General features: G+C 37.5%; 1 protein-coding gene across 8 annotated transcripts in view; it reads left to right on the forward strand.

Moving 5' to 3' along the window:
- The window catches only part of mybpc2b (myosin binding protein Cb), a 30,150-nt gene that overhangs the window by 291 nt on the left and 14,179 nt on the right, over positions 1-15,680 (forward strand). The window contains exons 1-6 of one of the 8 annotated variants that reach the window (XM_044103423.1): positions 3,641-3,745; positions 7,251-7,265; positions 9,378-9,398; positions 10,049-10,069; positions 14,173-14,196; positions 15,392-15,460. In XM_044103423.1, coding sequence (XP_043959358.1) covers positions 3,676-3,745; positions 7,251-7,265; positions 9,378-9,398; positions 10,049-10,069; positions 14,173-14,196; positions 15,392-15,460 — 220 coding nt within the window. In that variant the 5' untranslated portion in view covers positions 3,641-3,675. Of the gene's footprint in view, positions 1-3,640; positions 3,746-7,250; positions 7,266-9,377; positions 9,399-10,048; positions 10,070-14,172; positions 14,197-15,391; positions 15,461-15,680 lie in introns of those variants that run through there. The other 7 variants (XM_044103428.1, XM_044103425.1, XM_044103424.1 and 4 more) reach the window with 7 other exon arrangements.

Here is a 15,680-nt window from a genome sequence, read left to right on the forward strand (position 1 = left end):
AATGCTGATCGTTTCTAAAGCATGTCGTGAAATAAGTGGAATCATCTCAAATATTTATGTGAGAAAAGCAAATTTAAAGCGTTCACTTATGAAAACAAGCTAAGAGCTGCTATGGTTGTATTGTTTAGGGAGCAAAGAAAAAGTGGATTGTTTGTACTTATTACACTCAAACTGTCTACAGCAAGTAACAAACTTTAGAGTATTTAATTCCCCAAGTTAAACCTCAAAATAAAAAAAACAAACATTTGTTACAGTGAAATCCCTCAATTTGTAGATGTTAGAGAAGATAGAGATGCAAAAACAAAACTTATTATTGCAAGTAACAAAGAAAATTAAATTATTTCTAGACTTTGAGTTGATAAATTTAGTTTTATATGCCATAACTTTCACCCATCCACCTGCTGTGACATCATCGATGTGTATTTGTGAAAGACACCAGAGTCATCCTCGCTGTCTGCACCATTTATCTGGAGCAGAGTTACTACTGTGTTAGTGAAACTTACATACTGCAGCTGAACTCTGAGGGACTCGGGTTCCTGTTTCAGTTTCTGCCTCAGTGCATCGCGTAGAGACACACGTTACGACTATTTCAATGTTTTTAGTGTTCTGTCGTTATGTTGTATTCACGTATTTTGCATTCTTTAACTATAATGTACTTCTAAAACATTTTCTGTTTGTGCTGCCCTTTTCCAAGCCTACATGAACTAATATAAGCTCATTAAAATGCATCACTAGTATGCAAATGACATGTGTTCCTTATGCAACTTTGCAATATTTAACTGTTCGTAGCAAAAAAAAAATAAAAATGAATGAACATTTCTTCTGTTGACCTAGCAAGCAGCTACTCAACTCAATCTTCTGTTCAGCTAAACAAAACTGAAATGCAAAACTTGCAATAAAATAAAGGCAGATTATGACTGAGGAAGGCATTAAGTTTAAGTTTCCCAAACACTTTATTGGCCTCAGTTCCTAAAGACAAAAGGTCTGAACATACTCTGAGAGAACGGATACATTTATTCTCACAGCACTGAGAAAACACAAACTGTGGGCAGAACACCTGGCGTCAGGCTGGACTGGTAGCCAACTGAAATGTAATTTCACACGGAAACGCAGAAATTTTCAAAGTTCTGCTTTTGTCTGAGAAATGTATTCTCTTCCCTGGTGATGCAGGAGCCAAATGACATACCGTTGTAACATAATGGCACATTGGGAAGGACTTCCTAACAGGTCCGCACTCCAGTTCTTGTGAAATATGAGAAGTCCTAACAAAAAAGGAAAGTGTTATTCCTGACCACTCTGAGTAAAAAACTAAAAATGAAATTTCAAGCTTTATTTTGCATAGTTTGTAAAATCTTGGACGGAATAATTTTTTTCCCCAGTATATAAGGACCTTGAGCTACCGAAAGCACTTAGCTAATTTGAATTAGCTCAAGTTTCCTACAGACTTAGCTAGTTTGAGTTCTATTACGGGTTATCAGACTTAGGTTTTCTAAACACTCTGTATTCTAAAGACTTGCATATCTTGTGTTTCTTGAAGACAAAGGTAGCTTGGGTTTTCTAAAGACTTAGCTTGTTTGAGTTCCCTTAAGCGTAATTAACTCCAGTTTCCTAAACATTCAGCTGGCTGTGAGCAGATCCCACTTTTGGCTGTTAAATAAATAACTTCATGGGACCCTTAAGTTAGGTGTTCAGATAACCTGCGACCTTCTCACTGTAAAGCTTGTTTGCCAAAAGTGTCTAGTTACATAAGTCAGATATGAAAGTAAAAAATATTGACGATACAATCCTCCTCATGCAGCTCACTTCCTAAGACTCCACACCTGATAGGCTGCAGTTGCTAAAAGTAGATCACTATTAAGAGAATTTAAAAACTCACTGACTTGCATCTTCAATGCCTAACTAATTAAGCTCATAGGAGTCAATCAAAGTGCAGGAGTTAATTTTCCAGTCAGCTTAATTAAATTACAATTTGATTCAGAGCTGTGAACATTTTATTTCTCAAACTTTTGGCAAACTATTTCTTATCTACAAGATAAGTTGAAACAAAGTCTGAGCTGCTTCAGTCAATAGCAGCCTGATCCCGCCTCTCAACTAATTGCTAAAAATACTCTGGAATAAGCGGTGACCTTTCATACTTTTTTCCCCCATTACGTTCATCAAGTTTCACCCCCCCCAGCGTATCGGGTTTTGCCTTTCCACTTTGCTGTCCCGGTGGAGATAAATCATGGTGTAATCTGCCAATTTTAACCAGAAAGTTCCTCCTCGGTCAGCAGGCCTGATGCGCCGTTCTGAATTTGGCTCGGCTCCAAGGCAGTCCATCAAACACAAGACAGTTTTCTAGTCAATGGTTGGAGGCGATGCTGTGATTCATGATCATAATTCCCTTCATCACTGTGTGCTGATGAAACACTATGAGAGTAAATTGAACCATAACTGCTCCGTGAAGTTTTTCCAGACCCTCAGCGCCGTTTATCTTTGTCTGGATACAAGAACCTTGACTTGAAATGATGACATGATTAATTCTCTCTTTGTCAATGAATAATGGTGTCTTTAAAAAACTCTTACGAACACTATCTGTTACTGCGAAATCAATGAGGAAAAGACGCACAATAAACCGAAACTGAAAAGGAAACTCCTACCTGAGTGGCAGCTCTCTGATGAACTGCTTTTAAAAATAAAAGTTGACTGAAAAGCACATTATTTATTGTGTAATTTTAAGGCAAACTTTTAAAAAAAGATGAAAAACTGAATATATCAATTGCATATATTTCAGTGTAGATGTGAGTTTTCATTTAAAATGTTCACACAACTGGGATCCTGCAGAAAACACAAATAATCTACCAGTGACGATAATGGCTGGTATGAATTTGATTTTAAAAAATTCCTGTTAAATCCTGTCATGGTCATAATGTAATCTCAGAAGAAGTGGTTTTGGCATGGGTTAGTAAAAGAAAAAAAAATGTGTTATGATAACTGAGGATGAGATGCAGCCATAAACCCAGCGTGTCTTTATGTCTGTGTCGTTAACAACGCTGTAAATCAGATAGTCAGAGTCAAATATAGAAATGTAAACAAACGGCGAGGTGAAGAGCTGAACCGATTCTTTCACACAGAAAAGAAAGCATAAATCTTAACGTAAAGCACCTTGAACTTTCTCACCTTGTGTCACATTACATCACCAAACGTTTTTGTAGAAGAAAAGGAAGCTGATACATGGTTATTTAAAAAAAAAATTTAATCAGAAAAGTGTCAGCCCTCCAAAGTTTGATATTTATGATGCTCATAAACTTCTAATGCCCTAAATAAAATATATATTTATGCAAATTACAAACAATGGGTTTCTGAAGGCTGCTGATTGTATTTAGGAGTATCAGAGTAAAAGTGGCATGTCTCAATGGAGTACACAGACGTTTGACTGTGGCATCACAAAGCGTTAAAAAACTTTTAACAAAAACAGAAAAGTTCTCCCTATAAAAGAACAAAATATGCAACCCTTTCCCCAGTATTTGTATATTTTGCAGACTTGACCTACATAGCATTAAAAATTAGACTAATTATGCGTCTTGCACACTTCTGCACATGGTACCTCTGAGAGTGTCTGAGGGAAACATTTAAACTGTGAGAAACAGCTGTGCAGAAGTTGATTACCCGGCTTTCATCCCAAACTTGTTGAAGATGATCAAGACTCTCGCCTCTCCCGGCGGATTACACCAGCAGATGCTGATGCAGATTTACCTCCATGCAGGTGTTGTGTTCTCTAACAGCCTATCAGAAGTTTGTACAGCACTTCGAGTCGAGTAGCATTTTGTTTTTGAATGTGTTGGTTAGGGTTCTCATTTAAAAGGGGAAAATAAGCCGGAAGTAAACCACGATAACAGCTCAGTAATGCAATGTTTCTCATGTAATAAAATAACTTTAACGGCGGTTAGCATAATGCTAGGAGGAATAATGGTTCTCATTTTAAAGGGGAAATAACCATGCCAACAGCCGTTAGCATAATGCTAGGAGGAATAACGGTTCTACTAGAACAATTTCATACTGATTTTGAGTTAATCCGGCGCAGGATTTGTAAGCTGTTGAAGAAAAAATATTATTTAATATTAAAATTATGTGAAATATAAAGTATTGAATATGACTTAAATTTTTAATAGAGGATAGTGTGCCTCGTGTAATAGCATGAATTACCACTTGGGGAGCTCGGATCGCTTTGCTGCCACATACAAGATGGCGGTGACGTAACGTAGGACTCAGCGTTCAATGAGGCAAAGATGATGAAAGTAGACTGACAGAAAAGGGGGAAGGAACGGGGGAAGACATGCGGTGGTCCGGGCCTCCAACCGTGAGTTGCGCTATCCCCTACGCCACCACAGCACGCCCCGAACGCAAAGGTTATGCGAGGGAAAGCAAAAGAAAAAAACATTCCCTATGTCCCCTGGAGGGCTCCGTACTCTTGACCCTTTGCACGTCACGTTCTTCACAACTCTGTCCACTCCGCCATGACAGACATCAAAACAACCCTAAAAGGCTCCTTTAAAGGCTGTCAAAAACAGACAGCAGGTAGTCTAATATCGCTTCTATTTAGTTGATTTCACTTTAGAAATGGGCATAGGATGCTGCGCGGTCTGCTGCTCAAACAGACAAGGATATAAACCAAACTTGTCATTTTATCGCACAACGTTTAATGAGGAAAGATGCGGCGGCGATGGATATATTAGCTGTTAATCAGAGTGACTGTCTGCCCTCGTTGTAATCGCATATTCGCAGCGAAAACGTTTTACAAGGTAAGAAGATTGGCGTTAATATACTTTATAAATAAGTATAATTAGAAATATATCAAATATTGCATAATGGAGAAGGTGTTTAACTGTTGGTAACCATGGAGACAATGCCGCACCTTCATGTAGCCTAGCATGTATGGAAAAACTGGTTAGCATCTCATCTTTTGTACTTTCAGTGTTGTTCCGGTGTAAAGGGAATCGCTGTTTATGACGTAGTGACATAAATCATGTGGTGTGAATTCAGACAAAGTCAGTAATTTGATTAACATGTCAGGAGGGAGGAGATATGGGTCGGTTTCTAAGCTAGCTGTTTCCAACTTTTGTAAATACCGCCGTCTATGAGGTATCTATAGAGGTATCTATCAGGTATGTTACCTGACTGGGCCTGTTACGTTCACATTCAAATTAACTCGACTCGTACAAGTCTAAGTTGTAAATAAACTGGCAAAAACAGCTGAGGAAAACAATTTCAGTCTCTGTTCAAAATTCCCGTTCCTCACTTCAGATGTCCATCATGGCGCCTCTGCAAAGGGTCAATGGAAAGAAAAAATCTTTTGTGTTTCCTCACAATAAATTAGCAAATACACACTGGTGTATTTTGTATGCAGTCACAGTGATAAGTACCATTTTAAAATTAAAGAGGCTCATGAAAACATTCTTAACTCTATGGTGCAAAAAACATTGAAAATCGATTTATTACTGCATGTTTGTTTGTAGAAGCTTGAGATGAGACTTCAGATGAATACGGCCATTTATTAACCATTGAGACTAACAAGAAAAAGACAGAATCAGAACTAACTTACTTTATTACCTCGTGAAAATAACTCAAAAATAGTCCGAGTAGTCTGTATGTATGTTTTTCTTTCTTTCCTTCTTAGGGAATTTTTCGGTTTAAGCCCATGTTTTGATTTTGTATCTTGTGGTGCATTTCTATCCTAAAGTAAAAGATACAAAACATCACAAATAAGATATTAACATACATGGAAAAATCTTACGAAATATTACAGCAGAAAGACATGCAGTGCTCAGTTAAGCCAAATGAACTGATCAGTACACTATTGCGAGAGAAACCTATTGATTGCAAGGTACCGCAAAAGAAAAAAAATCCCTCGCGTCTCCTAGGGGTCCTCATCATGCTACAAGGGGCAATGGTTCGATTTTTCATTTGGCCGCCAAATTTCAAGCCTCTTGCCTCTCAAGGGAGAGGGGAAGCTCTTATGGTTAACTTGGCTTACTATTCAAGGAAAGTGCGTGCAGCTTGAGAGAACGTGGCCTGGCTTCAGGGAGGTCATAAGATACCGTCCCTGGCCTTTAAGATCCACTGAAGTGACCCCCACAGAACACTTGGGGAGCCTGGGGTATATCATACGCCTCTATTTCAGTTGAGAATTTTCTTCTACCCGTATTAGGTCTCAACAAAGACGCCCTCATTAAAAAAGCACACCCCCTCCGTCCTTTATGGCTCTAGCTTAACCTTTTAATCATGACACTACATCAGGATATCCGTTTCAAAGATCTGGTCCAGATGTGAAATTTCAAAGGGGAACCTTCCTGTTCCTGTTAAATTTATGTCATCGCTTTGCAGCTAAAACATTCCTGAAGTATCCGCTTTATCTAAAGCTATCAATTCCAGGAAAACGTCTATATAAATATTGTCAACAAGATGCAATTAAAAGATACTTCAAAGGTTTAACATCTATCAATATCTATACAGATTACCATCTTCATGTAACTTTATATACAGTATCCCCTAAAATAAATTATTACTTTACAGCAGAAACATGATCTAACACTGACATTTTTGAAAAGTACAAAAAGAAAATTGCTAAGAAAATACAGCATCCCAGAAAGTCTTTCTTTATATTTAAAGTCTGTTTCCGTTGTATATAAGCATGTCGTGACAAAGACTTGTACTTCTTTTAGCCTCTGGCCTCCAGGCAGGACAAGGATACACATTTTGGCCCCATGCAGTGGGAGAAAAATGGGAAAAATCTGTATAGAGAACAGCGGCATAGAGGGACGTCTTGGTGTCATCAAGCAACCGTTAAAGCTACCAACAAGTTTTCTCTGTCCTACCATCACAAATAAGAGTTTTCTAAACTCAACTGGGACTTTAACTGGAACTGTGCACTTTGATCTGGTGTGAAACAAAGAATCCTTGTAAGAGTGTGTCATCACTGGGTCTTAAAGTGTGGTAATAATCTAAAATAAACGGCCTAATCAAAGTGTAAATACATAACCATTCACCAAATCTACCTTTTCCCTTAATCTTGAAACGTAAGGTTGAAGAGAAGAGAAAAAGAGGACGTCCGACTCTAGAGAGATCAACGCAAACATTATCATTTTTTTATTTCCTACAAAATGAAACCTATTGAAAGATTATTTTCACATCTTTACCAGGGGCTCTGATAAATGTGTGTGTAAAATGTAAATGATGTGTGTAAGTAACAGTTTTCTTTGTCTGTTTCACAGCTAAACCGGCGGAGGGTAAGTCAGCATTTCTGCTTTTGTCCCATTATTTATGTTGTGCCTCCTATTATCACATTGTGACACATTTATGGCTCATACATATTTCTTTTAGAGTTTTACTCACAAATCATGTCAAGTGCTGGTTTCATGCTGACTTCAAACACTTTTTAATCAGCTTTCGCAATGTTTTTTATTTATTCATGGACGTTCTGTCAGGAGAGCATCTCTATTTAAATTATAAATAGTGCTGTGTTTCTACTGTATGCTGTAGAACGTGGATATTAATACCTTCTGGCATTCTGGGTGAAAAGCTGCTCTTTTGTACATTACATCATTTGTAAATTGAATGTGGTTTGAATTTCCTCTGCTGTTAGGCTCTCTAACGTTTTGTTTCTATGGTGATATAACTTGTTATGCTGCGTAAAACAAACATGCATCGGCAGCGGATGAAGGTGAGAGGCTTTCTGTCATTTTATTTTCTGTGATTTGAGGTGGGGTTTTTTTTTATGTGTGTGGACCTGAGTGGGATCAGGTGGAGTGATTATATTTTAATAAAACCTCTTTGTGGAGTGGTTTAATCATTCAGAAACCTGTTTTCTACCAGGTTGTAGGAAGATGATGCAGTTTTATCAGCAACTTTGCAAAATATTCCAACCCGTTAAACTTTTCTCACATTTTTCACTCATAAAAACTACAAACTTTTTGGTATTTTATTGAGATTTTCTGATACATAAACAGTAAAACATATGCAGGACTCTCCTGTATATAGCTGTCACGATAACAAATTTTGCTGGATAAATTAGAAGTTATTGCGATAAACAATAATATTGTTGTTTTGAGACCATTTTTAAGTGATATAACGGTAATGGCAAAAATAATAACACAAGAGAACATTCTGGAAGATCAGTAAACTTTAAATTTATGAACATTTAACACTGGAACTGGAAGTGTTAAATGTTATTTATTTATTTTAAATATCCAAAATAAATAAACAAAACGACAAATAAAATCAAATTTGAAATTTCTGTAAACAAAATTGTCCTTCAAAATAAGAGCTAGTTGAGACCAAAACACCAAACTGAAAACTTTTATCATCCAGTTTTTGGTAGAAACAGCGAAAATAGAGATAAATGAGAAATCATGCTAATGGAAATGATTGAGATTGTTTTAATTTATCATGCGATTGATTTATTGTTTATTATGACAGGTCTAGTCCTGTAGAAGAAAAATAATTGCAGAGTTACAGTTAGGGAGAAATTATTTTTGTATTTCATTGTAAAGTAAAATCAGAAAAAATTGTAGATATTTGTTGATTTTGTGTGAATTTTGTAAATTTGTGAAAAACTGGAAGGACTTATTGATGTAACTTGGAGTCTAGAGGGCCACATACAAAGCTACGGCGGCCCAGATTTGGCCCCCGGGCCATGAGTTTGAGACTTGTGATTTACATGAACAACTTGCAGAAACACCAAAAGATTCTTATGCACATTTTTTTCAGTTACTGATTCAAAATCTGGAATTTCTAACTTTTAAAAAAGATTTTCTACTTTATGTTCTATCCCCAAAAAATCCCAGTGAATTTATAATCTGACAAAATGGCTAAAAGTTTGAAACGGTGTGAATACTCTTGCAAGTGACTGTATCCATCTTTTCTCTTGTTTTGTAATGATGGTTGAAGATATTTACTTTAATATCCATGTTTCAGTGCGATTCCTCAGAGTTTTTGTGAATTTGAACGTTTGTTTATGAACTGGTTTCTTTTTTCTGAATGAGGCAGAGAAGATAATCCATTCATGTGGATTATGATCTATACTGACTGAGTGCAAATGGATGCATTTTCTGCATCCATGCGCCGCATTTCCCTCATTGACCTTTGGACTACATTTCACTGCAGGCATGGAGAGTGTGAGAAAATGTCTGCAAGTGTTTGTTGATCGAATGATTTGGGTCAAATTTAAAACTTTTCTCTTATTCCTCAGCAATATTCCCAAATGTAATTATTTCTGGAGATATAATTATAGTTAAAAAATGTATTTGCATTAGCAAAACCATACAGATACAACGTAACTGAATGTTGTTTCCACGCATGATGGACACTAATTTCCTTTCATTTCCCTTCATTTCCTTTAGATGGGCTGCCAGCAGACGGAGGTAAGACTAAATCCTGGCAGTGAATTCACATGAAAGCCTGACTTGACACACAATGTCCCAATGTGTTATATACACACATACATAATCTGTTTCATGCATGCATATAAAATGCATACATGTGCCGGTCTGCTCCACAATAGAAGCAGCTGCATGAGCTGTGATAAATTTTTTCCCTGATGATCCTCATAAATTATTGATAAATATATAAAATGACTTTTATGAACATAAAAAATGAAATGAACATGCTGGTGGTCATTAAGCGCTCTGCTGCTATAATGCATAATTCATTTCAGACTCGGTGGCCGGAGCGTTGCTCTTCTCTCTGTTTGTATTCTGTATATTATATGTTGCATGTGGGATTTTAAAAATCGCTCTTAAACTTCAGAGTTGCTGCTGTCTGAGGATTTTTGTCCTTGTATATGTAAGATTTTGAGGATCCTTGTTATTTATTCTGGGTATTGTATGCATGCAGAAATACTGAAGACAGAACTTGTAAGCTTGTCTGTACATTTTGATTTGGCTTCAGATGATTTTTTTTTTATGTGACTGCATTAGATTTCTGCTTTATTTGCAAGCGTTTCATCGTTTCTGTGCTCAAGCTTTTGCTTTAAAGCAGCTTTTCAGTGGTTTTGCTTCCTTGTCTGCACCAGGTTCAGAAGCAGACGATGATGGTAAGAAATAAAGGAAATGTTCACCTGACACTGAATAACATTATTTCACTTGTAGTTTTAGTATTTGATTCATTTCATTCCTATTAATTTTTACGATTATTGGATATTATTTTTGACTGCTTTAACGTGGACTGATCTAAAACCCGTTTTCTTCCTTTCATTATTCTAATGTTTTAGTTTTGTTTTTGATATATGCAGAAAAAGCAAAGCTGAAGTTTTTTGTTTTGAAGTTTTCTTTGCAATCAGAGACGCAGCTATAAGGAATAATGAAGGAGCTTCTCTACACTCCTCCTGATCACCTGCGATCATGGAGGAAGTTTTCTCTCAGCAAAAACACAAACTCTTACCAAGTACTTCTGGTCTAGGTTCTAGTGCAAATATCTTAGTATTAGTCTATCTTGGAATAAGACAAACTAACTTAAAAGAAGCTTTTCAGCAATATATACACACTTGTTTTAAGTACTGGTTCCATTGGCAGATAAATTAAGTTGTGATATGGGAAAAATGTCTTGTTATAAGTGAAATAATCTGCAAATGGAATAAGTACTTCTTCATCAATATTAAGAAACTATGTACTTAAAACAAGCCTCTATATTTTGCTACAAAGCTACTTGTAAGTTAGTTTTGTCTTATTTCAAGTGTACTAACATATTTGCACTAGAAACTAGACACAGAATACTTGGTAAGGTTTTGTGTTTTGCAGTACAGTCACTCAAATAAAAATAAAAAATACTTTATTGATCCCAAAGAGATATCAATTAAATCATAGTATTATCAAATATCGTGCACTGGATATAATTCTATCAGGTGAAACATTGTTTATTGGTATAAACTACCAGAACTACCTTTGTAGTTCTAAACTTCATCAGATTGTAGTTAATGCGATGAATCGAAGGCAGCAGCTTTCTCTTCTTCTGGATCTTCCCAGGAATCCCAAGATGTTCAAGAAACAACAAAAGAACTATTCAGTTTTGTCTCCATGTGAGAAATTAGTATTTAGTTCATTCACTTGTTGGCGCCCTTTTCTGCTTCCCGTCGTATGCCCTCTGACCTTTTCGTGATGTTGCTCCCTGAGCGCCTCCCATGTGTGACTTATGATTCTGCTGTCTGCGTTGCTCCGGTCCTGCAGGCGGTCCCGACAATCAGAGCAGAAGCACAGCTGTGTTGAAGTACAACACAAGCAGCTGTTACTGCTCGCATACCAGCATCATTGGATCTCAGGACACGTTTATGCTCGGCTCTTGGGCGAAAACCGAGCCGCACTTATGAGGTCAAGCAGTGGAGTCATTCAAGAATTCTTTAAAGGGGACCTATTATGGATAATTCACTTTTTGTGCATATTTATACTTCCATTTGGGTCTCTACGTCTTCTAAAAACAACCCAACTGCTTAAAAAAAGCAGTTTTTTGGTAATAAGTTCATGTTTTTTGGTGCCTGGAAAATGAAACATTTCAAAAGCCTTTGGGATGCAACATTATAAATCGGAAGGCACTGCAGTGTTGCCTCGCAACCCAAGCTGAGCTCCAGCATGTTTGGTTTTACAGTTTCGTGCACTTTACAATGGCTTCTGGAAAAGACAAGTGTTTTGTTCAAATTCAAAAATACCTTATTGATCCTAAAGGGAAATTAAATAATTAACTTACCATCCAGAAACCACCTGCTGCATTCCTGTTGGTTGTGCAGGTGGCTCCACTTCTGCTTTTCAAAGAGGTTACTGTTGTATAATTGTGCATCTGATTGCAGCCGTTTCTACATGCGGGTGTAAATGTTGAGTTGGGGGGCGTGGCCAGCAGCTTATTTGGACTTAAAGTGACAGGACGCCCTAAAACAGCTCAACATAAGCAGAACTGAGCAGACTGAAATCTCATCTAAGAATGATTTTGTGCAAAATAATGTGATGAAGGTCAAATTTATTCACATGGTGAGGATTTGAGAAGCATGTTTTATGATCTCATATGCCTTCAGATAATCTAGTTAAACTTAGTAGCACGGCCTTTGGAGCAGATTCGTAAATGAAATGACCAATAGCTCAGGTTTTGGTTAGCTCAGGTTTTACAAGAGAAACCCAGGAGCTGTTGGTCATATCAGCTTGCCTGCTATATTCACATGAGAAGAGCATGTTTTTTATTAATTAACCAGGAGGAGATTAGATGTGGAAATGTTTTAAAAGCATCAGGGCTTTAGGAACCGTTCATGCCAGACCTTACAGGTTCTGAGAGAGATTTTGTGGGTTGCAATGCTCCTGTTCGTACAGCGCTATTAACAACAGAAATCTTAACACGTAGTTGAGGCTATATTCTCTGTTTTTATTAACACAGAGAATATCCATATTCTCTGTGTTAATAAAGTGCTAACATTGCTATGCATTGGGTTCTCCAGTGGAACAGAGAGAAGCACACACACCTCCAAATTGCATGCATAGGTTGCTGACTGAAAGACAGAGTTGTGAGTTTTTCAAATTAAAGTTCACATGCAAAAGGTATTTTTAAAGCAATAAAGCGTTGTATTCAGGCAGCAAAAGAAAAGAAGGCAAAAAAAATTTAAGATGTTTATTTTTATGTCTATTTTATTATAAACGTTTATGTAAGAAAAGAGTCAGGTCATGCGTACAAAAGAGAAGTGACTGTGAAACATTTTTAGTCTTTTAAAATTAAGACGATCAACATTATAAACTGTCTCTAGAATCATATTTATGTTTAGTGGGGTTATTTTTTACATTTGATCCCCGAGAATTTATTTTTTATAACTCTCTGATGCTGAAAATGCTTAACTTTTTGAATCTTTGAACCTTCTTCCTTCAATGACAAACATCCACAATTGCTGCTGATCGAATGACTTTTTGCCAGGAAAATATCCAATACTTTCCATCATATCGCATTAAGCTGAAACTATCGCCTCTAAAAATAATCACACCAATGATTACATCACAATTAATTTACATGGGCTTTTAAATGACAGGCATAAAAACAAACTAAGACTTCCTCTGCAGGTGGAAACAGGTTATTTCAAATTAAAATAAAGATATACTGAGAGTTTGCTTTCATCTTGTTTGTTACAAAATTGGGAAAAAATATGGAGGTTGGCAGAATAAAAGTAAATTCTCTGCTTTGTGTTTTATCCAGTGGCCCTTAAAGTTCACCGTACCTATTGCCCCTGGAAACCTTATAAACTCGACCCCAGGCCAAGCTGCCAGAAATCCTCTGCTCCATGATACGTTTCCTTCACTCTGGGCTGCCATCCGTCTATTTTAGCTTCTATTTTTGATATTTATGATACATTTCATCACCTGTTGGGACTCCAAAGCGGGTATTGAACTACACAGAGTTTGCCTTTGCCGTATTTATTACAAGAAGAATTTCCTTGAGCGAAGAGCTGATCATACCAAGGCTGTTTCCAGCCACATAAACAGGGGTATAGAGTTAAAAGGGGATTATCTCCACTTGGGCTGCAGCCATGTGATCTGGCCCACTTCATCGCTACCAACCAGAAGCAAAAAAATTTATATCTACGATGGCGTTCTATGGAAATTAGCCATTCCAGATGATTCAAGCAGATTTATCCGTCCATCCATCCATTTTCTGTTCACCCTTGTGCCTGGTGGGGTTGGGAGGGTTGCTGGTTCCTCTCCAGTTACGTTCCGGGCGAGAGGCGGGGTCACCCTAGACAGGTCGCCAGTCTGTCGCAGAGGCAGATTTATATGAAACCTAAATTAATACACATGCACATTGTAGGAATATCAACTTTATTCCGTACAACGTTTTGGTGTCAGTCCAAAGAAAGCAATCAAAGTAATTTTAATAATTGTTTTGATGTTTGACAATTAAACCGAAAGTAATCATTTGATTACTTTGTGTCAGTAAGGAAAGTCATGATCCCACCGTCATGAACCGTAATGTTTTAATGTGACTGTGTGACGTGTAGATATTGTAATAATTTAAACTCTTAAAGCTGCTTGCTCCCAAAACGTAGAGCGTCTTTCAGACTCCTCAGTCTGAAATCAAGCTGTTTTACTTGCTGTGTTTATTTCCTGGTGACCTATGGTACAGTATAACTCCACATTGTTATACTTCCAGTAAGTAAAAAGTGATGTTTGTTTTTCCCAGCTGAGAAAAACGCTGCGGGGCAGGGTAAGAGCGAGACGAGTGACATCACAGTGACACTGCTGGTCTGCATGACTGAGAAGATTGAATCCTACGTGTTCGTTAAATGTTGTGCTTTCTCTGTTGTGTGACTGCAGCAGTGCAGACTGTAACAATTTAATAAAGGGGATGAATGTGGCAGAAAGATTTATAATAAATTAGGATTTTAATTGTATTATTGAAACATTTTGTTTATGCCTGGACTTTAACTGAGCCGTTGATCAGGTATGTTTTGATCTGAACCATCCTACTGCAGCTCTGGCTGTATGTCCAGGGTCAAAGACAAGCAACCCCACAGCCTTACGCCACCACCACCGTGTTTCACTGTGTGGATGGTGAGCAATATCAATTTAATTGCATCATTTATGATGATAATGCTTTACTGGTATATAACTATAGCCAAATAAATTTGTATGGGTATTTCCAGACAGCCACAAAAAGACACACAGAGCAAACAACCAGACATACACACTCAATTTTGCGCCAACCAAAAATATAAATCTTATTTGTTTACATTATTATGAACCTGTCAGGTTCATGTCTTCTCAATATTTGTTAAAAAAAGCCGATTCCATGCGTGTAATTGTTACAGACCTGAACTCTAAATCCAGATCCGGCACCCAAACCGTGGAAGTGTGAAGGTCACCAGCTGCTGCGTCTTGGTAGAGGTCTTATACTTAGTACAGTCTGTCTTCGTTATGACGTCGTCAAGCCTGTAATTGGCACTTCGCCGTAGCGTTTATATGTTGCTGGAACTTCTGCTTGCCTGGAAACGTTATTGGCTCTCTGCTGCGAGGGAGTGTTGCTGCTTTACTCACAAGAAATCTGAGAAACTGTTGATTAAAACATGCGTCCAAAGAACACACAAGAACCATGTGATAAATTTTTAGAAAGATAGGATCTGTGTAAAAAAAGCATGTAAGTGTCACTTGCCTGTAATGCCAGTTTAATGTCTGCCATCATTAGCAGAAGTCCTGTGGATTAGGGATTGTTATTGTAGCCCTTGGGAGCCATCTTGGGAATGTTGAACATGGAGATAAGCGCTGTGTTTTATAATATGTGTTGGTGCCCTCAGCTTGTGTATGTCGTTTTGCTCCACTCCTGTTGCTCTAAAAAAAAAAAGAGAGATTTTAAAATGGCATCTAAAATGTGAATTTATTAACTTCTTATGTTTTTGTTTCAGAGAATCAATCGACTTCTCTCTCTGGGCTTTTTGTGGAGAAGCCGGCGGAGAACGTGGTCGCTGTAGCAGGTCAGGTTCATTTGTTTCTTGCACTGCAAAAACCTAAATATTCTAAAACAGTGATCCCCAACCACTGGGCCGTGGCCCGGTACCGGTCCGTGGACCAATTGGTACCAGGAAATAATAAATAAGCAAGAAATAATTAAATACGTCTGAGTCTGGAGGAGCTCTTATTTTGAAAATACTAAACCGGAAGCTGTCGGTTACGTCTTGCAGCAGAATGAGTAAG

The sequence above is a fragment of the Gambusia affinis genome, linkage group LG20, assembly GCF_019740435.1.
Source record: "Gambusia affinis linkage group LG20, SWU_Gaff_1.0, whole genome shotgun sequence".
NCBI lineage: Eukaryota > Metazoa > Chordata > Actinopteri > Cyprinodontiformes > Poeciliidae > Gambusia > Gambusia affinis.